General features: G+C 39.6%; 1 protein-coding gene across 2 annotated transcripts in view; it reads right to left on the bottom strand.

Annotated features, from left to right (window-relative positions):
* LOC133646925 (copine-8-like) overlaps positions 1-22,067 on the bottom strand; it is a 141,638-nt gene extending 119,571 nt beyond the window's left edge. For both annotated transcript variants that reach the window (XR_009825385.1, XM_062042856.1), the window contains exon 1: positions 21,991-22,067. Coding sequence is in view for 1 of the 2 variants with exons in the window: in XM_062042856.1 (XP_061898840.1) it covers positions 21,991-22,067 (77 nt within the window). In the remaining variant the exon portion in view is untranslated. The remainder of the gene's footprint in view (positions 1-21,990) is intronic.
* Positions 22,068-22,908: the final 841 nt, after the last annotated feature.

Genomic DNA, 22,908 nt, shown 5'->3' on the forward strand with positions numbered 1-22,908 from the left:
CTATATACTTAAATTTTGTCTAGCTTTATTAAAACCAAAAAAATCATGACTTTTGATACTTGGCGCCATCTGAGAAGTATGCTAACTTTTTCTATGTTATCATGCTAACATTAGCAAGCTAACGCTATATGCTTAAATTTTGGCTAACTTTATTAAAACCTAAAAATCATGACTTTTGATACTTGGCGCCATCTTAGAAGTATGCTAACTTTTTCTATGTTATCATGCTAACATTAGCAAGCTAACGCTATATACTTAAATTTTTGCTAACTTTATTGAAACCAAAAAAATCATGACTTTTGATACTTGGCGCCATCTTAGAAGTACGCTTACTTTTTTAATGTTATCATGCTAACATTTTATGCTCACAATTTAGCTGATTTTATTCATTTAAACCTAAAAATCATGACTTTTGATACTTTGCGCCATCTTAAAAGTACACTAACATTTTCTATGGCATCGTTAGCATTTTAGCAAATTTTAAAGTTAGCATGCTAACATTCCATGCTAGTGTTTTAGCTCCTTTTGATCTCGCTTTACCTATAGTGATATCACTCTCTTCTGTGTGTGTGTGTGTGTGTGTGTGTGTGTGTGTGTGTGTGTGTGTGTGTGTGTGTGTGTGTGTGTGTGTGTGTGTGTGTGTGTGTGTGTGTGTGTGTGTGTGTGTGTGTGTGTGTGTGTGTGTGTGTGTGTGTGTGTGTGTGTGTGTGTTCGCACCTGAGGGCTTCCACCTGGTGAAGATGGGAGACTCTTAGAAATGAATAACTTAAAAAAAAAAAAACGCCAGGAGGCCCCAGTTGAAAGTCTCATCAAACATTTAGAGGCGCGTCCTCTGGACAGCAGAATCACATTTGGAATCCCACCAGTGACATCACGCGCTCGCCATAACATGGCCGCCTGTGGCGTTAAGTAGCTTCATGTTAGCAAGACCGGCCCGCAAAGACGAAGACACAATTCTATTCGGAGACAAGTATGTTATATAATGTATATTTATCTTGATTTAGTAGTTATTAGTATTATCATTATTTAGTTATTTGTATCTGCTCTGCATGGAAAACACAAACAAAACAGATAGAAGTGTGATATTTACCAGCGGTCTTGAACGCACCATGCTAAAAACAAAGCTAACGATAGCACAAAGGAGGAAAAAAAACATAACTCTATTTGTTTGTCGGTGTTTTAAAAAGTAAAGGTTTAAATGAAGTGTTTAAATCCACTAGCTCGCAACCAGCAGAGGCGCTGTTGAGTCTCGACTGCTTTTTAGACGAAAAAAGGACAAAAACCGCAGCGGAATCCGTTCAAGTCGGTCCCGTCTTCTTTACTAAAAGCTAAAAGTCGTCTAGTTACACATTGTCACTTCCTGTTGGGTGGGAAAGTGATCTTCAAAATAAAAGCGCGGCAGTATTACCTGGCTTCCGTACCAAATGCAAAAATTCGGTTAATTACCGCGGTTAGCTAAGGGTGTAAGAGCAAAATGAAAGAAACTTTGCCGCTTACTGGAAGTTTGCAGAGGAAGTGTAAAAAAAAGTACAATATTATTTTACTTTGAAGGAGGTGTTGATCTCGGAGGAAAACACTAGAGGTCTCTGCCCAGAAAACAGCCTGCAGACGTTTTGCTTGGAACTTTTTCTGTCACTGAACACAACAACTGTTCCAAAGGCAACAAAAGTGCGATAAAATGTTGTATAAAGCTGGCAGCACTCGTGCAGCCTCGCACCAGGACACCGTCAGCGACATGCGTGACTATAGGTAGCAGCACTCGTGCAGCCACACACTGTGACGTAGGCAGAAAACTATTATATTGCTACTCACGTGTGTTTAGACAATAATGTTTCCCTCAATTCATTTCTTCACTGCCAGCAGCACTCGTGCAGCCAAAGTCGATGATGCTGCCACCGCCATGCTTGACAGCGAACAAATACTGTATCTTGCTACTCACCTGTGTTAATAGCAATTTAGACAATGTTTCTCTCAATTAACTCTTTCAGTGCTAGCAGCACTCGTGCTGCCTAGATTAAAAGTGCAACCGCTGCCGTTTTGACTGCGGTGGTATCACTAGCAGCACTCGTGCAACCAAGGATCATGGTGCTACCACCGCCATACCTGACTGTGAACAATTATCTTGCTACTCACATGTGTTGGCAGGTATTTGGACAATAATCTTTTGATCAAAGAACCGCAGCTCCTCCGGCACTATCATCACTCGTGCAACCAAAGTTCATGGTACTACCAACACCATGCTTGACTGAAGACAATTATCTTGCTACTCACTTGTGTTGGCAGATATTTAGACAATAATGTTTCGCAGCAAAACATTGTCTAAACCAGGGGTCACCAACCTTTTTGAAACCAAGGGCTACTTCTTGGGTACTGATTAATGCGAAGGGCTACCAGTTAGATACACACTTAAATAAATTGCCAGAAGTAGCCAATTTGCTCAATTTACCTTTAACTCTGTTATTATGAATAATTAATGATATTTATCTTTGTGGAAACACTGATCATCTTAATGATTTCTCACAATAAATATACATAGAAACAGATAAATATCAATATGCAACACTTTATTTTTATATTTTCTCTAAGTGCACATTTTTCAAATTGAACATTTTCAAATGATCACTTCTAAGACAGTCTTGTGAAATCACAATATCCCATTTTAACTAGCTAGCCACTAACATTTTTTTAACAAATCATGAATTACTTTGCACCATGTTTGTACAAATAATAACTCATGTAAAATACAAAAGTAAACTCTCAATTTTTTAAATCATGTCACACTTTGAACTGGACACCAAATCTGTTATCTGTTTCTTTGTCAGTTAGTGGGAAGCCTGGCATTGCATGCTGTTAACTAGTGTGTTGTACTCTGGTGTGTAACTTGACACTGCAACTCTGAGTGAGTCTTGCAGATGTGCATCAGTGAGGCGTGTTCTGTGTTTGTTCTTGATGAAGTTCATGTCAGAAAAGGCTGATTCACAAAGATAAGATTTTCCTCATTGTTTGCGGAACCTTCTTAATCTTTTGGACATATTTTCACAGCAATCTGGCCTTAAGCTTGATTATGATAAATGTAAAATGTTAAGGATCGGAAATCTAAAGGGAACGTCCTTTCGAAAGGAATGCAAAGTGCCTGTTTTGTGGACAGATGGACCAGTTAACATACTTGGTGTTGTTGTCCCAGAAAATCTGGAAGATCTAGGCTCAGTAAATTATGATAATCGACTAAGAAAGCTGGACAAAATTATGCAATTATGGAAAGGGAATTCCCTAACCTTGTATGGTAAAATGTCTATTGCCAACTCGTTAATTATTCCTCAATTTATTTATTTGTTTTTGTCATTACCAGCTCCATCACAAAACTTTTTTAAGATTTATGAGCGGAGGGTCTTCGATTTTGTCTGGAACGGCAAACCAGAAAAGATTAAAAGAAAGGTTTTGTACAAAGAGTATGAATATGGGGGCCTGAAACTTCTCAACCTTGAAGCTATGTGTCTGTCTTTAAAAGCATCAATTGTTCCAAAGATGTATTTAAACATTGAGTGGTACACAAGTGTCCTGTTGGACAAAAAACATGTACTGTATCAAAAGAAATTGTATCCTTTTTTACAAGTGATCCCCTCTCAGAAAGTCTGCTGGGAAACATGGCGGGGTTCATAAAGGAAACAATCCACTCATAGTGGTGTTTTCAATTTTATGTGCCAGAAAAAAGAGACGATATTTTGCAGCAGTTAATATGGATGAACTCTAATATTGTAATAGATGGAAAGCTTTTCTTTTGGAAAAATATGTTTGAAAGAGGAATCATTTTTGTCAATATTATCAATGAGAATGGTAAAATTATGAAGTATGATTAATTTAGAGCTATGTATGGTGATGCTTGCTCAAGCTTTTCATTTTATCAACTAATTGGAGTAATTGGGAAAAGATGGAAACAAATAATTAATTATGGAACTACTAAATTATTAGTTTGTAAACCTCTAATAAGAAATTCTAGTTGGCAAAAAGGAACTAAAATAAATAGAAAAATATATAATTTGTATTTAATAAAGAAATCTTTGAAGGCTGCCTCATACAACACATATGGAAAATGGGAGGACTTTTTTGACTGCCCGTTGCCATGGGATGCCATATTCAAACTAATCTATAAAACCAGTATCGATGTGCAAAATCGTTATTTTCAAATTAAATTTATTTATAACTTCTTACCCACAGGGAAAATGTTAAAATTATGGAATATGACAGAGTCAGATGATTGCCGATTTTGTTGTCAGGAGCCTGAATCCACCCTGCATTTGTTTTGGTATTGTCATATTGTGTCTTTGTTTTGGGTGGAAGTTGAAAAAATGTGTTTAAGGATTGGTTTGTTTATGAAGCTTAATGTGGTTTCTGTTATTTTAGGAGAGTTCATTGACAATCATGATTTAGTCAATTTAATTATAGTACTCGGTAAAATGTTTATTTTTAAGGCCAAAAACAGATATTCACTTAGTATTACTTTCTTTAAGACATTTATTCAGTATTTTCTAACTTCAGAAAGTTACATGGTTGAAAACGATAATGATGCCAAAAAACATTGAAAAAAAGATAAGTCCTCAAAGGCTTATTTTGAAAGTATAATTATGTTTATAGATTATATGATATCTGTTGTTGTGTTCCCTAATTTGAGTGACCTGGACATAATCTGGACTGTACATAAATGCTTATTTTGAAAATGTAATTTTGTTTATAAATTATATGCAATCTGTTGTGTTCCCTAATTTTTTTCTGTGTACATGAATGAAGGTGTGTGTTGCTGAGTCCGACTTGGACATTATCTGGACTGGGTCTGGTTTAAAAAAAAACTTTAAACAAATCTAATATCATTGACAACCTGGTCTGTTGAAGATAAGGCCCTTTTTTAAAAAAAAATAAAAAAAAAATAAGATAAATAAATAAAAAACATTTTCTTGGATAAAAAAGAAAGTAAAACAATATAAAAATAATTACATAAAAAATAGTAATTAATGAAAATGTTAGTGGACCAGCAGCCTATACAATCATGTGTGCTTCAGGGACTGTGTCCCTTGCAGATGTGTTGTCTATGTTGTGGGAACCAGAATATTGGTAGCAGAAAGAAATAACCCCTTTTGTGTGAGTGGGTGTGGATGAGTGTGCATGGGGGAGGTTGTTTGGGTTGATGCACTGATTGAAAGTGTATCTTGTGTTTTTTCTATGTAGATTTAATTTTTTTTAATTTTTTTTAATTTTTTTTAATTTTTTTTTTTTTTTTTTAATTTTTTTTTTTTATTTTTTTTTTTTTTTAGAACAGGCCCGCGGGCGACTCATCTGGTCCTTACGGGCGACCAGGTGCCCGCGGGCACCGCGTTGGTGACCCCTGGTCTAAACTGACATTATTATTACCGCAGCTCATAAAGCGCCAGCAGCACTCGTGCAACCAAGGTTTATTGTAGCAGCACCGCCATGTTTGATTGTGAACAATCATCTTGCTACTTACAATTGTTGGCAAATATTTAGACAACAATGTTTCTCTCAATGAACCACAGCTCTTCAAGCGCTAGCAGCACTCATGCAGCCAAGGTTCATGGTGCTACCACCGCCATTATGACTGGAGACAATTATCTTGCTACTAACTTGTGTTGGCAGGTATTTAGACAATAATCTTTCAATTAATGTACTGCAGCTCCTCTGGCACTAGCAGCACTCGTGCAACTAAAGTTTATTGTACGACCAACGCCATGCTTGACTGTAGACAATTATCCTGCCACTCAATTTTGTTGGCAAAAATTTAGACAACAGTGATTCCCTCGATGAACCGCAGCTCCTTGAACGTTAGCAGCACTCATACAGTCAATGTTCATGGTGTTACCACCGCCATGTTTGACTGTGAAAAAATATCTTGCTACTCTCTCGTGTAAGTAGGTATTGAGTCAATATTGTTTCCCTAGATGAACCGTAACACTCGTGCAACCAAGATTGATCGTGCTACCAACATCATTGTTAAATTTCCTTATACGAACCACAGCTCCTCTAGCGCGAGCAGCGCTCGTGCAGCCAAGGTTCATGATTCTACCACCATCATTATAACTGTAGTCGATTACCTTGCTATTCACTTGAGTTGGCTCTTATTTAGACAGTGATGTTTCTCTAAGTGAACCACAGCTCCTCCGGCGCTAACAGCACTCGTGCAAACAAAGTTCATGGTGCTTCCACCACCATGCTTGACTGTGAACTCATTTTTTGCTACTCACATGTGTTGGCAGGTAATTAGACAATAATCTCTCAGTCAATTAATGAACCGCAGTTCCTTTGGCGCTAGCAGCACTCGTGCAACCAAATTTCATGGTGCCACCACCATGTTTGACTGTGAACAAATATCTTGCTACTTACTTGTGTTTAAAGATATTTAGACAGTGTTTCCCTCTATGAACCGCAGCTCCTTTGGCGCTAGCAGCACTCATGCAGCCAAGGTTCATGGTGTTACCACCGCCATGCTTTACTGTGAACAAATATCTTGCTACTCACTCGTGTAAGTAGGTATTGAGACAATATTGTTTCCCTAGATGAACCGTAGCACTCGTGCAACCAAGGTTAAACGTGCTACCAACATCATTGTTAAATTTCCCTATATGAACCACAGCTTCTCCAGCGCTAGCAACACTCGTGCAGCCAAGGTTCATGGTTCTACCACCGTCATTATGACTGCAGTCAATTACCTTGCAAGTCACTTGTGTTGGCTCTTATTTAGACAGTGATGTTTCTCTAAGTGAACCACAGCTCCTCCGGCGCTAGCAGCACTCGTGCAACCAAAGTTCATGGTACCACCGCCATGCTTGACTGTGAACATCATTTTGCTACTCACTTGTGTTGGCAGGTAATTAGACAATACAGTAATCTCTCAGTCAATTAATGAACCGCAGCTCCTTTGGTGCTAGCAGCACTCGTGCAGCCAAATTTTATGGTGCCACCACCATGTTTGACTGTGAACAAGTATTTTGCAACTTACTTGTGTTTATAGATATTTAGACAGTGTTTCCCTCTATGAACCGTAGCTCCTTCGGCGCTAGGAGCACTCGTGCAACCATGCTGTTACCACCGCCAAGCTTGACTGTGAACAAATATTTTGCTACTCACTTGTGAACCGTAGCACTCGTGCAACCAAGGTTGATTGTGCTACCAACATCATTGTTAAATTTGCTTATATGAACCACAGCTCCTCCAGCGCTAGCAGCACTCGTGCAGCCAAAGTTCATGGTTCTACCACCGTCATTATGACTGTAGTCAATTACCTTGCAAGTCACTTGTGTTGGCTCTTATTTAGACAGTGATGTTTCTCTAAGTGAACCACAGCTCCTCCGGCGCTAGCAGCACTCGTGCAACCAAAGTTCACGGTACCACCGCCATGCTTGACTATGAACATCATTTTGCTACTCACTTGTGTTGGCAGGTAATTAGACAATACAGTAATCTCTCAGTCAATTAATGAACCGCAGCTCCTTTGGTGCTAGCAGCACTCGTGCAGCCAAATTTTATGGTGCCACCACCATGTTTGACTGTGAACAAGTATTTTGCAACTTACTTGTGTTTATAGATATTTAGACAGTGTTTCCCTCTATGAACCGTAGCTCCTTCGGCGCTAGGAGCACTCGTGCAACCATGCTGTTACCACCGCCAAGCTTGACTGTGAACAAATATTTTGCTACTCACTTGTGAACCGTAGAACTCGTGCAACCAAGGTTGATTGTGCTACCAACATCATTGTTAAATTTCCTTATATGAACCACAGCTCCTCCAGCGCTAGCAGCACTCGTGCAGCCAACGTTCATGGTTCTACCACCGTCATTATGACTGTAGTCAATTACCTTGCTAGTCACTTGTGTTGGCTCTTATTTAGACAGTGATGTTTCTCTAAGTGAACCACAGCTCCTCCGGCGCTAGCAGCACTCGTGCAACCAAAGTTCACGGTACCACCGCCATGCTTGACTGTGAACATAATTTTGCTACTCACTTGTGTTGGCAGGTAATTAGACAATACAGTAATCTCTCAGTCAATTAATGAACCGCAGCTCCTTTGGTGCTAGCAACACTCGTGCAGCCAAATTTTATGGTGCCACAACCATGTTTGACTGTGAACAAATATCTTGCAACTTACTTGTGTTTATAGATATTTAGACAGTGTTTCCCTCTATGAACCGCAGCTCCTTCGGCGCTAGCAGCACTCATGCAGCCAAGGTTCGTGGTGTTACCACCGCCATGCTTTACTGTGAACAAATATCTTGCTACTCACTCGTGTAAGTAGGTATTGAGACAATATTGTTTCCCTAGATGAACCGTAGCACTCGTGCAACCAAGGTTAAACGTGCAACCAATGTCATTGTCAAATTTCCCTATATGAACCACAGCTTCTCCAGCGCTAGCAACACTCGTGCAGCCAAGGTTCATGGTTCTACCACCGTCATTATGACTGCAGTCAATTACCTTGCAAGTCACTTGTGTTGGCTCTTATTTAGACAGTGATGTTTCTCTAAGTGAACCACAGCTCCTCCGGCGCTAGCAGCACTCGTGCAACCAAAGTTCATGGTACCACCGCCATGCTTGACTGTGAACATCATTTTGCTACTCACTTGTGTTGGCAGGTAATTAGACAATACAGTAATCTCTCAGTCAATTAATGAACCGCAGCTCCTTTGGTGCTAGCAACACTCGTGCAGCCAAATTTTATGGTGCCACAACCATGTTTTGACTGTGAACAAATATCTTGCAACTTACTTGTGTTTATAGATATTTAGACAGTGTTTCCCTCTATGAACCGCAGCTCCTTTGGCGCTAGCAGCACTCATGCAGCCAAGGTTCGTGGTGTTACCACCGCCATGCTTTACTGTGAACAAATATCTTGCTACTCACTCGTGTAAGTAGGTATTGAGACAATATTGTTTCCCTAGATGAACCGTAGCACTCGTGCAACCAAGGTTAAACGTGCAACCAATGTCATTGTCAAATTTCCCTATATGAACCACAGCTTCTCCAGCGCTAGCAACACTCGTGCAGCCAAGGTTCATGGTTCTACCACCGTCATTATGACTGCAGTCAATTACCTTGCAAGTCACTTGTGTTGGCTCTTATTTAGACAGTGATGTTTCTCTAAGTGAACCACAGCTCCTCCGGCGCTAGCAGCACTCGTGCAACCAAAGTTCACGGTACCACCGCCATGCTTGACTATGAACATCATTTTGCTACTCACTTGTGTTGGCAGGTAATTAGACAATACAGTAATCTCTCAGTCAATTAATGAACCGCAGCTCCTTTGGTGCTAGCAGCACTCGTGCAGCCAAATTTTATGGTGCCACCACCATGTTTGACTGTGAACAAGTATTTTGCAACTTACTTGTGTTTATAGATATTTAGACAGTGTTTCCCTCTATGAACCGTAGCTCCTTCGGCGCTAGGAGCACTCGTGCAACCATGCTGTTACCACCGCCAAGCTTGACTGTGAACAAATATTTTGCTACTCACTTGTGAACCGTAGAACTCGTGCAACCAAGGTTGATTGTGCTACCAACATCATTGTTAAATTTCCTTATATGAACCACAGCTCCTCCAGCGCTAGCAGCACTCGTGCAGCCAACGTTCATGGTTCTACCACCGTCATTATGACTGTAGTCAATTACCTTGCTAGTCACTTGTGTTGGCTCTTATTTAGACAGTGATGTTTCTCTAAGTGAACCACAGCTCCTCCGGCGCTAGCAGCACTCGTGCAACCAAAGTTCACGGTACCACCGCCATGCTTGACTGTGAACATAATTTTGCTACTCACTTGTGTTGGCAGGTAATTAGACAATACAGTAATCTCTCAGTCAATTAATGAACCGCAGCTCCTTTGGTGCTAGCAACACTCGTGCAGCCAAATTTTATGGTGCCACAACCATGTTTGACTGTGAACAAATATCTTGCAACTTACTTGTGTTTATAGATATTTAGACAGTGTTTCCCTCTATGAACCGCAGCTCCTTCGGCGCTAGCAGCACTCATGCAGCCAAGGTTCGTGGTGTTACCACCGCCATGCTTTACTGTGAACAAATATCTTGCTACTCACTCGTGTAAGTAGGTATTGAGACAATATTGTTTCCCTAGATGAACCGTAGCACTCGTGCAACCAAGGTTAAACGTGCAACCAATGTCATTGTCAAATTTCCCTATATGAACCACAGCTTCTCCAGCGCTAGCAACACTCGTGCAGCCAAGGTTCATGGTTCTACCACCGTCATTATGACTGCAGTCAATTACCTTGCAAGTCACTTGTGTTGGCTCTTATTTAGACAGTGATGTTTCTCTAAGTGAACCACAGCTCCTCCGGCGCTAGCAGCACTCGTGCAACCAAAGTTCATGGTACCACCGCCATGCTTGACTGTGAACATCATTTTGCTACTCACTTGTGTTGGCAGGTAATTAGACAATACAGTAATCTCTCAGTCAATTAATGAACCGCAGCTCCTTTGGTGCTAGCAACACTCGTGCAGCCAAATTTTATGGTGCCACAACCATGTTTTGACTGTGAACAAATATCTTGCAACTTACTTGTGTTTATAGATATTTAGACAGTGTTTCCCTCTATGAACCGCAGCTCCTTTGGCGCTAGCAGCACTCATGCAGCCAAGGTTCGTGGTGTTACCACCGCCATGCTTTACTGTGAACAAATATCTTGCTACTCACTCGTGTAAGTAGGTATTGAGACAATATTGTTTCCCTAGATGAACCGTAGCACTCGTGCAACCAAGGTTAAACGTGCAACCAATGTCATTGTCAAATTTCCCTATATGAACCACAGCTTCTCCAGCGCTAGCAACACTCGTGCAGCCAAGGTTCATGGTTCTACCACCGTCATTATGACTACAGTCAATTACCTTGCAAGTCACTTGTGTTGGCTCTTATTTAGACAGTGATGTTTCTCTAAGTGAACCACAGCTCCTCCGGCGCTAGCAGCACTCGTGCAACCAAAGTTCACGGTACCACCGCCATGCTTGACTGTGAACATCATTTTGCTACTCACTTGTGTTGGCAGGTAATTAGACAATACAGTAATCTCTCAGTCAATTAATGAACCGCAGCTCCTTTGGTGCTAGCAGCACTCGTGCAGCCAAATTTTATGGTGCCACCACCATGTTTGACTGTGAACAAGTATTTTGCAACTTACTTGTGTTTATAGATATATAGACAGTGTTTCCCTCTATGAACCGCAGTTCCTTCGGCGCTAGCAGCACTCATGCAGCCAAGGTTCGTGGTGCCACCGCCATTATAACTTGTGTTGGCAGGTATTTAAAGTTACAGTACCAATGATTGTCGCACACACACTAGGTGTGGCGAAATTATCCTCTGCATTTGACCCATCACCCTCGATCACCCCTTGGGAGGTGAGGGGAGCAGTGAGCAGCAGCGGTGGCCGCGCCCGGGAATCATTTTTGGTGATTTAACCCCCAATTCCAACCCTTGATGCTGAGTGCCAAGCAGGGAGGTAACGGGTCCCATTTTTATAGTCTTTGGTATGACTCGACTGTGTTGACTTATTTACAGTGGGTTGTAGACCTGCAGCTGCACACTGACTACTCTAAAGTGAACATTAAAGGCAGTCTGTGTCAGGCCGCGTTTTGGCGCGGCATCTCCCCGTCCGTCTCTTCCTTCGCTCCGGCCCCCGGGAAGTCGAACACCGCTCAGCGGGTCGGCGGGCAGCCTCAATGGCGCCGCATCACAACGCGTCAATTCTTCGACGGCGCGCACTCGCCACCTTTTGTGGCCCCCGAAAGGTCACGGCTATCTCGCCGCGTGACCTGTCACGATTTGAGCGCGCGACTAATTGTAGGAGAGTGTGTGTGTGTGTGTGTGTGTGTGTGTGTGTGTGTGTGTGTGTGTGTGTGTGTGTGTGTGTGTGTGTGTGTGTGTGTGTGTGTGTGTGTGTGTGTGTGTGTGTGTGTGTGTGTGTTAGAGCCCAACAGTCTGTCAATCCTTCTGCTTGAGCGTGCGCGGGAAGCTGTGAAGAAGGCGTCTTCTTCTCCGCACCAACTCTTGTCCACAAGCGCGCACACACGCCAAGCAAAAAAACGGCGCAATCACACCGCCCACCTGCCCATGGGAACGCCGCGTGGGGCGCAGGGGGGGGGAGGGGTGGTTATGCGACCGAGGTGCCCACTCTGCCAGCGGCGAAGACGAAAACAAGTCTTCCTGTCGTTCTTACAGGAGTAAACATTCGCCTCTATGACCATTTCTACACTTCATACAGAGCTGCAGCAGGCACAAAGCATGCTGGGTAAATGGACCGAAATCAACACCTGGAAAACGACGCCACAAGTCATAAATATTGAAGGGATATGACGTACATAATTATGCATCGTATACACACTTTTCACTGAGGGCCACACGGCAATGTGAGTGGCCCTGAGAGGGCCGGGTGTAACTGTAAACAACATGTGGTCCATTGGCATCGACCACATCTTGCTGTGTGGTCACATGGCGTTAAAGTGGAGAACATATACTTTATACATACAAATACATTTAGCAATAGCATTAAGGCCACTTCAATGAGGTGGCCAACCACTTTAAATGTTGTTGCGATTCACATAATATGACACAGTGGGCCACAATAAATGACGTTTCGGGCCAATTTAAATGAAATGGTGGGCCAAACTAAATGACCTGGTGGGCCAGTTAAATGAAGTGGTGGGCCACTTTAAAGGATGTGGTGCGTCACTTTAAAGACGTGGTCAGCCAAGTTAAATGATGAGGTAGGCCACATTCAGTGAAGTGGTGGGCCAAATTAAAGAACGTGGTGGGCCATTTTAAATGACTTGGTCGGCCAAATTAAATGATGAGGTAGGCCACTTTAAATGAGGTGGTAGGCCAATGTAAATTACATTTTGGGCCAATTAAAATGAATTGCTGGGCCAAATTAAATGAAATGGTGGGCCAAACTAAATTATGTGGTGGGTCACCTTAAATGAAGTGGTGGGCCACTTTAAAGGATGTGGTGCGTCAATTTTAAATGATGTGGTCAGCCAAATTAAACGATGAGGTAGGCCTCGTTAAATGATGAATGAACTTTTGGGCCAAATAAAATGAATTGGTGGGCCATATGAAATGACGTGGTGGACCAATTTAAATGATGTGGAGGGCCACATGAAATTATGCGGTGGGCCAAATTGAACGATGTGGTCAGCCAAATTAAATGATGAGGTAGGCCACATAAATGAAGTGGTGGGCCAATTTAAAGAAGGCGGTGGGCCATTTTAAATGACTTGGTCAGCCAAATTAAATGATGAGGTGGGCCAATGTAAATTAAATTTGGGGCCAATTTAAATGAATTGGTGGGCCACCTTAAAAGAAGTGGTGGGCCACTTTGAAGGATGTGGTGCGTCATTTTAAATGACATTGTCAGCCAAAATAAATTATGAGGTAGGCCTCGTTAAATGATGAATGAAATTTTTGGCCAAATAAAATGATTTGGTGGGCCATTTGAAATGACGTGGTGGGCCAATTTAAATGATGTAGAGGGCCACCTGAAATTACACGGTGGGCCAAATTGAACGATGTGGTCGGCCAAATTAAATGACGAGGTGGGCCATGAGAATTTATGTTTTGGGCCACTTTATATGAAATGGTGGGCCAAACTAAATGATGTGGTGGGTCACCTTAAATGAAGTGTTGGGCCACATTAAAGGATGCCATGGGCCATTTTAAGTGACGTGGTCAGCCAAATTAAATGATGAGGTAGGCCGCATTAAATAAAGTGGTAGGTCAATTTAAATGACTTGGTCAGCCAAATTTAATGATGAGGTAGGCCAAAATTAAATGAGGTAGTGGGCCAATGTAAATTTAATTTTGGGCCAAGTTAAATGAGTTGGTGGGCCACTTTAAATGAAATAGTGGGCCAAACAAAATTATGTGGTGGGTCAGTGTAAATAAAGTGGTGGGCCACATTAAAGGATGTTGTGGGCCATTTTAAATGACGTGGTCAGCCAAATTAAATGATGAGTTAGGCCACATTAAATGAGGTGGTGGGCCAATGTTAATTACATTTTGGGCCAAATTAAATGAATTGGTGGGCCAAATTAAATGAATTGGTGGGCCAAATTAAATGAAATGGTGGGCCAAACTAAATTATGTGGTGGGTCACCTTAAATGAAGTGGTGGGCCACTTTAAAGGATGTCGTGGGCCATTTTAAATGACGTGGTCATCCAAATTAAATGATGTGGTGGGCCAATTTAAATGACCTGGTGGGCTATCTTAAATGACATGGTGGGCCAAATTAAATGAGCAGGTGGGCCACTTTAAATGGAATGGTTGGCCAAACTAAATGATGTTTTAGGCCACATTATATGAGGTGGTGGGCCACATTATATGAAGTGGTGGGCTACTTTAAAGGATGTGGTGGGCCAATTTAAATTAAACGGTGGGCCACTTTAAATGATGTGGTAGGCCACCTTAAATTATGTGGTGGGCCAAATTAAATGACCTGGAGGGCCACATTAAAGATGTGGTGGGCCACATTGAATAGGGTGGTGGGCAATTTAAATGAGGTTACCAGGGGGGCTCGTTTAAATGACGTGATCAGCCACAATAAATGAAGTGGTGGGCCTGTTTAAAAAAGTGGTGGGCCAAAATACATTTATTTGGTCTGCCAAATTAAATGTTGTGGTGAGCCACGTTAATGATATGGTGGGCCACATTTAAAAAGTGATGGGCCAAATTAAATTAAAGTGGTGGGCCAAATTAAATTATGCGAATGAATGAATGAAGTGGTGGATATAAAATGGATGGATGAATGAAGTGGTGGATATAAAATGGATGGATGGATGAAGTGGTGGAGAGAAAATGGATGGAGGCATAGATGAAGTGGTGGGTAGAAATTGAATGGATGAATGAAGTGGTGGATGGTTAATGGACGGATGGATAGATGAAGTGGTGGATGGAAATAGGATGGATGATGGATGGATGAAGTGGTGGATAGAAAATGGATGGATGGATGGATGGATGGATGGATGAAGTGGTGGATAGAAAATGGATGGATGGATGAAGTGGTGGATAGAAAATAGATGGATGGATGAAGTGGTGGATAGAAAATGGATGGATGGATGGATGGATGGATGGATGGATGAAGTGGTGGATAGAAAATGGATGGATGGATGAAGTGGTGGATAGAAAATGGATGGATGGATGGATGAAGTGGTGGATAGAAAATGGATGGATGGATGGATGAACGGATAGATGGATGGATGAAGTGGTGGATAGAAAATGGATGGATGGATGGATGGATGGATGGATGGATGGATGGATGAAGTGGTGGATAGAAAATGGATGGATGGATGAAGTGGTGGATGGAAGATGGATGGATGGATGGATGAAGCGGTGGATAGAAAAATGGATAGATGGATGGATGGATGAAGTGGTGGATAGAAAATGGATGGATGCATGAAGTGGTGGATAGAAAATGGATGGATGGATGGATGGATGAAGTGGTGGATAGAAAATGGATGGATGGATGGATGGATGGATGGGTGGATGGGTGAAGCGGTGGATAGAAAATGGATAGATGGATGGATGGATGGATGGATGAAGTGGTGGATAGAAAATGGATGGATTAATTAAGTGGTGGATAGAAAATGGATGGATGGATAGATGAAGTGGTGGATAGAAAATGGATGGATGGATGGATGGATGGATGGATGGATGGATGGATGAAGTGGTGGATAGAAGATGGATGGATGAAGCAGTGGATAGAAAAATGGATAGATGGATGGATGGATGAAGTGGTGGACAGAAAATGGATGGATGGATGGATGAAGCGGTGGATAGAAAAATGGATAGATGGATGGATGGATGAAGTGGTGGACAGAAAATGGATGGATGGATGAAGCGGTGGATAGAAAAATGGATAGATGGATGGATGGATGAAGTGGTGGATAGAAAATGGATGGATGGATGAAGCGGTGGATAGAAAAATTTATAGATGGATGGATGGATGAAGTGGTGGATAGAAAATGGATGGATGGATGGATGGAGCATATCTGGGCCTTGTATATGACAGGTGCGGTGGAGGTTCCACATGCAGAGGAGGAAGGTGTTCCAATGAAACATAAGGAGGAGAAAAGAAAGAAGACTTGACACGTGGTAAAGAAGCTGAACAATCCCTGCACACAAATGAACTCCCAGACTTTTTTTTTTTTCAGCAAATCTCTTTGAAAGCTGCTCAAGATGTTCTCCAAATAAGGAGGTCTCACTCTGACGCATTTGAAAGCTCTAAACCAAATCCTTGTGGACCACAGAGTTCCAGCTCAGCCCGTTTATTGTTTGTCATAAATCCTGCGCTGTTTTTATTACTTAAAATGATTCCGTCCATTTTTACTCATTTCTTTTTTTATTGTTGAATTACTTACAATATTTTTGTCCTGTTTTAATAATTTATTTACTGTTGTAGTTCTTTTTTTAAATATATAATTTACTACATGCAATAATTATGTCAATTTTTATTATTTTATTATAGCTTTGTGTTTTATTCCTTTTTTACTTTGTTTTATTATTTCATTACTTACAATATTTCTCTCCATTTTCACAAATGTATTTATTATTTTATTATTTGGTTATTTAGTTCTTAATTTATTATTATTTTATTAATTACAGTATAACTATCCATTTTCACTAATGTATTTATCATTTTATTATTTGTTTATTTTTTTCTTAATTTATTATTTTACAAATTACAATATTTCTGTCCATTTTCACTAATTTATTAATTCTTATTATGTGTTTATTTGTTTCTTAATTTATCATTATTTTATTACTTACAATATTTCTGTCCATTTTTACGAATTATTGAATATTTTACTTGTTAATTTTTTTGTTAATGTTTTGTTATTTTATTATTAACAATATTTCTGGCTATTTTCACAAATGTATTTTATTTAAATAATTTTTTGTTATTACTTAAAAAAATATATATTTTTTTTAATTGCTTGTGTAAATAGGCCAACAACAAACTCCATTAATGTTACTATTAAAATTTTCCCAAACGGATATCAATATCAGGTATCGGTCCAATATCAGATATCAGCTTACATGTAGAACGTGTGATATCATGTGCGATACAAGCAGTCCTGTGCAAAGCTGCACAGCCAGTTGCCATCTAAAGGTCCAAGAAGTCATTTGCAAATGGTAAACATGCTAGGCTATACAGGCTACAAGGAGCTAGCAGCTACACAACAGCTAAGCACACAATAGCACTCAAGCTAAACATATTTAACAATAAAACATGATATTAGTCAATATAAACAAGTATCAAATAGTTATAATTGCACATTATTTACACATACAAAGTCTCCAAGGCATAGTAGAAAAGTATCCAGTAACAAATGTGTCCGCACCATTCAACTTACTGCGTCATGATCTCAACTGCATGAATTATTGTGATTACTAGGTGTCACCAAAATAAAAAAAACTACCACTCCACTTTAATTTAGAGACTGCATAAGTCCATTCCAGACATCAGCACAAAGGGTCTGATCTACTAAGAACCAAACAGTGTGTGCAAACTAAAAAATAGTGTGTAATAGTGGGTGTGTCGCGTGTGATCTACTAAGACTGCGTGTACAACTGATAACTGCTGCAGATCGCCTTATTTAAAGGAGGTTTTTGCGTGTACTATTGGGCTTTTCACCATGGAGACACTCATTTACTGCACATTCATGCTATCACTCATGTTAACTGGCGTTTTGTTATGTTTTCAAACATGCAGCACGCACATATAATAGGTACCACTTTTTTAATGAACACTTACCAAGCAGTCCTGCAGTGCATCTACAATTTAACCCACTTTTCTTTTCTTTTTTAGCATCGTGGACGACGCTAACGCTAACTGCGAGTGTGCGCTGGAATGTTCCAGTTGCGAGAAAATGCATATTGCAAGAATTATTATTTTTTCATGTACGAGATATGTTAACAATTGCTCCTCCATATTAAGGAAATGAGCGACACAAAAACGCATCAATTGAGTCACGCGGCAGCTCTAAGATTATAAAATAATGTTGCTGAATAGACAATATGTGCAATATTTTCATTTTCGATAGTCTATATATGTTGACAAGCATCCTTTCGCACAGCTGTCAGAAGGCACGTCCTTTCCAGTCGCACTAAACATGAACACGCAACAGCTCCCGCAGAACAGTTCCAGTCTTGATCAATCACTCTGTGTGTGCTAGAGAAACACATTTGGTGTTCTGGTGATCAGCAGATTATTATTCTGCTCACTAAAGAGACGCAAGCCTCTGCTCAGGAGTTTAGTAGACCCGTTTGTACGTGTTTTAGCGTTCTTCGCGGTGAAGAAGATGACGATGGAGGATGGAGGGAAGAAAAGAGGAGTGGCACATCAAAGCTGCGGTGATTTAGTCCACATGATATTTACCTGTCATTATATTCCGCTGCCTTCGCAGTCATTATCTCACCCAGCTTGGAGGACTTTGTCACATCCTCACTTTGTTCCCTTGCAAGGGGGAGTGAGGAGCGAAGGATGAAACGGTGAAAGAGAAGAAGGAGAAAGAAGAGAGCAGACGTCAGAAGACGGAGAGAGGAGGAGAGAAAGAAGACGTGTAGAAGAAATAAGGAGAAGAAGGAAAGAGGAAATGTGCAGGAAATGTGAGACGGAGAGAAATAGGAAGGCAGATAAAAGGAGAATAAATAAAAAGTGTGTAAAAGAGGAACAGGAGGAGGAATAGAAGAAGAAGAAAATAGGGGAAGTGGACGAAAAAGAAATAAATAAATAAAATAAAATAAATAAATAAAAAGTGTGTAAAAGAGGAAGAGTAGGAGGAATAGAAGAAGAAGAAAATAGGGGAAGTGGACGAAAAAGAAATAAATAAATAAAATAAAATAAATAAATAAAAAGTGTGTAAAAGAGGAAGAGTAGGAGGAATAGAAGAAGAAGAAAATAGGGGAAGTGGACGAAAAAGAAATAAATAAATAAAATAAAATAAATAAATAAAAAGTGTGTAAAAGAGGAAGAGTAGGAGGAATAGAAGAAGAAGAAAATAGGGGAAGTGGACGAAAAAGAAAAAAGTAAACAATAAAAAAAATTCAAAAATATTTGCGTTTATTTTAACGCTGATGAAAATCATCCATCCAATATTCACTGACTGTTGGTTGCTGCTACACTGATATCTATTATATTATATTATAACATCTCCAATCCCCAAACCACCGCTGCCTTGCGGTCAACCCGCTCGAGGGTAAGGCTAAGGGAGTAAACCCCGACAGAAAATCAGGAGCCGGAGTCCTGAAGGCGGTTTGACGTTGTAGCGTCATTCCGGCAACTCCTGCGGCGTCGCTGGTGCCAACTTGTATCGACACTCGTCTCTCCCTTGGATCCACCAGCCATGCGGAGAGGGGGGAGGGGGGGAGGGGGGGTGGGGCTTGCTGCCTGGACAACAGCTTGCCCTCCATAGCTCCATGCCCAGGCCGTGTAGATCCACTGGAGAGGTCCACTGGAGAGGTCACTCCAGCAGAAACCGGTTCTAAGCCCATCCGATTGGCGAAGGAAACGGGTGCCAGAGGCCATCTCCGTCCGTGGGAGGGACCATCCCAGTGAGACACCCCCCCTTTTTGGATCTACACCATCGTAGGATGCCGACGACGATATCAATGATGTAATAACTATGATGTAATAACTAATAACTATTATGTATTAACTAATATCCATAATATAATAACGAATAACTATGATGAAAGATCTAATAACTATGATGTAAGAACTAATAACTATGATGCATTAACTAATAACTATGATGCATTAACTAATAACAACGATGTAAAAACTAATAAAAAATGATGCAATAACTACTAACTATGATGTAAAAACTAATAACTATGATGTAATAACTAATATCCATAATAGAATAACTAATAACTAAGATAAAATAACTAATAACAAATATGTTATAACTAATATCTAATAACTATGATGTAAAAACTAATAATGATGTAAAAACTAATAACAATGATGTAAAAACTAATAACTATGATGTAATAACTAATGTCCATAATATAATAACTAATAACTAAGATGTAATAACTAATAACAATGATGTAATAACTAATAACTATGATGTTAAAACTAATAACAATGATATAATAACTAATAACTATGATGTAAGAACTAATAACTATGATGTAATAACTAATAACAATGATGTAAAAACTAATAAAAAATGATGTAAAAATTAATAATTCTGTAAAAACTAATAACTATGATGTAATAATTAATGTCCATAATATAATAACTAATAACTAAGATGTAATAACTAATAACTATGATGTTAAAACTAATAACAATGATATAATAACTAATAACTATGATGTAATAACTAATAACAATGATGTTAAAACTAATAACAAAGATATAATAACTAATAACTATGATATAATAACTAATAACTATGATGTAAGAACTAATAACTATGATCTAAGAACTAATAACAATGATGTAAAAACTAATAAAAAATATAAATGTAAATATGATGTAATAACTAATATCCATAATAGAATAACTAATAACTAAGATAAAATAACTAATAACAGATATGTTATAACTAATATCTAATAACTATGATGTAATAACTAATAACAATGATGTAAAAACTAATAACAATAACATAATAACTAATAACTATAACATAATAACTAATAACAATGACATAATAACTAATAACTATAACGTAATAACTAATAACAATGACATAATAACTAATAACTATAACGTAATAACTAATAATGACATAATAACTAATAACAATGACATAATAACTAATAACTGTAACATAATAACTAATAATGACATAATAACTAATAACTATAACATAATAACTAATAAAAATGACATAATAAGTAATAACTATAACGTAATAACAAATAACAATGACATAATAACTAATAACAATGACAAAATAACTAATAACTATAATGTAATAACTAATAACAATGACTTCATAACTAATAACTATAACATAATACCTAATAACTATAACGTAATAACTCATAACAATAACATAATAACTAATAAATATAATATAATAACTAATAACAATGACATAATAACTATAAACTAATGACTAATTTAAATGGCATAATAACTAATAACGTAATAACTAATAACAATTACATAGTAACTAATAACTATAACATAATAGCTAATAACTATAACATAATAACTAATAACAATGACATAATAACTAATAACTATAACATAATAACTAATAACAATGACATAACTAATAACTATGACATAATAACTATAACGCAATAACTAATAACAATGACATAATAACTAATAACTATAATGTACTAACTAATGACAATGACATAATAACTAATTACTATAACATACTAACTAATAACAATGACATAATAACTAATAACTATAACATAATAACTAATAACAATGACACAATAACTAATAACTATGATATAATAACTAATAACTATGACATAATAACAAATAACTAACATCTATGACATATAACTTTGATATAATAACTAATAACTAATTTCCGGGTGATTTAAAAAGAACACACCAAAATGATCACTTAATATTTCAAAAATGAAAGCACAATATAAAAGCTGGCTTGAACACACGTGTTGTACAACCCATGACAGTAGACAACCACAACGTACACCAGTGGACATCCTACCACACTTCTGGTGCCAACGTCAACATAAGCGGTCAGCGGCCACTTCATTAGGTACACTCTCTGATCCAAAGTGGACTTTTGATGGACATGCATCGATCGTACACGTGTCATGTTTGCATAGTACACAGCAATAAACACCGTACTATACATTCATGTTGGCGCCACGCCAGCGCGCCAGTGCACGTGCCAGCTGCCACATGATGACAATTTGGCGCCAAAGCAACACCGCCGGCACGCAAGTGTAGGAACATGCACGCGCGGCGGACTCACCTGCACGACACGGTGAGTTCAACTTTGGTGGCGGGAATGGCCGCGGTGAAGGGGTCCGCGTCCCCGATGCACGCCATGCTCGCCCCCGGACACAGCAGCGGCAGCCGCAGCCGCGGGCATGAGAGGACGAGGGCGGGGCGCAGAGGGCGGACGGGGGGGTGAGGGGGGGGGGGGATGTCTTTGGTGGGGCGAGGGCGGGGGAGGAGGAGGAGAGGGGGGGGAGTGATGGCCCCGAGGAGGGTTGGCGCGCGTAGCCCACCTGAGCGGTGACGCGAGGCTCTTTACGCGGGAAAAGCCTGCTGGAGTCTGACGACGACGAGGAGGGGGAGACTCACCAGCTCACAGTCTGCCACGCGCGTGCACGCTCGCGGGGGGAGGGGGGGAGGAACGGCGTGCACGAGTACACACACACACACTTGAGAGGGAGAGAGAGAGAGAGAGAGAGAGAGAGTTTGACATTTCAATAGGCTGAGAGTTAGAGCAGCAATATGTAATGACTTAAGTCCCACCTGTGACGTCACCGATGCTCACCCCTCATAAAAGCATGCGTTTGTTTGATATGTAAATGTGCGATATTAACATAAATTAGCATATTCACTACCTGCACAAAGTGCATCCAAATATTGTTCAACTTGTAATCGCAGTTTAATTATAAAATACACGTCAGAATTATAATGTTGCTTTTCATGTTTTACAGCATTTAATTACAAATATTTCACTTTTGACTACAGCCTGCATGTACTTTTACACCAAATTATATGAATATTTGACAACTTTTGATGTCAACAAGTAGCAAGTATTTATTTATGTCAACATGTAGCAAGCGCATACTTGTGTCGACATGTAGCAAGCACATACTTGTGTCGACATGTAGCAAGCACATACTTGTGTCGACATGTAGCAAGCACATACTTGTGT

Source organism: Entelurus aequoreus, linkage group LG03, assembly GCF_033978785.1.
Source record: "Entelurus aequoreus isolate RoL-2023_Sb linkage group LG03, RoL_Eaeq_v1.1, whole genome shotgun sequence".
In the NCBI taxonomy this organism is placed as follows: Eukaryota; Metazoa; Chordata; class Actinopteri; order Syngnathiformes; family Syngnathidae; genus Entelurus; species Entelurus aequoreus.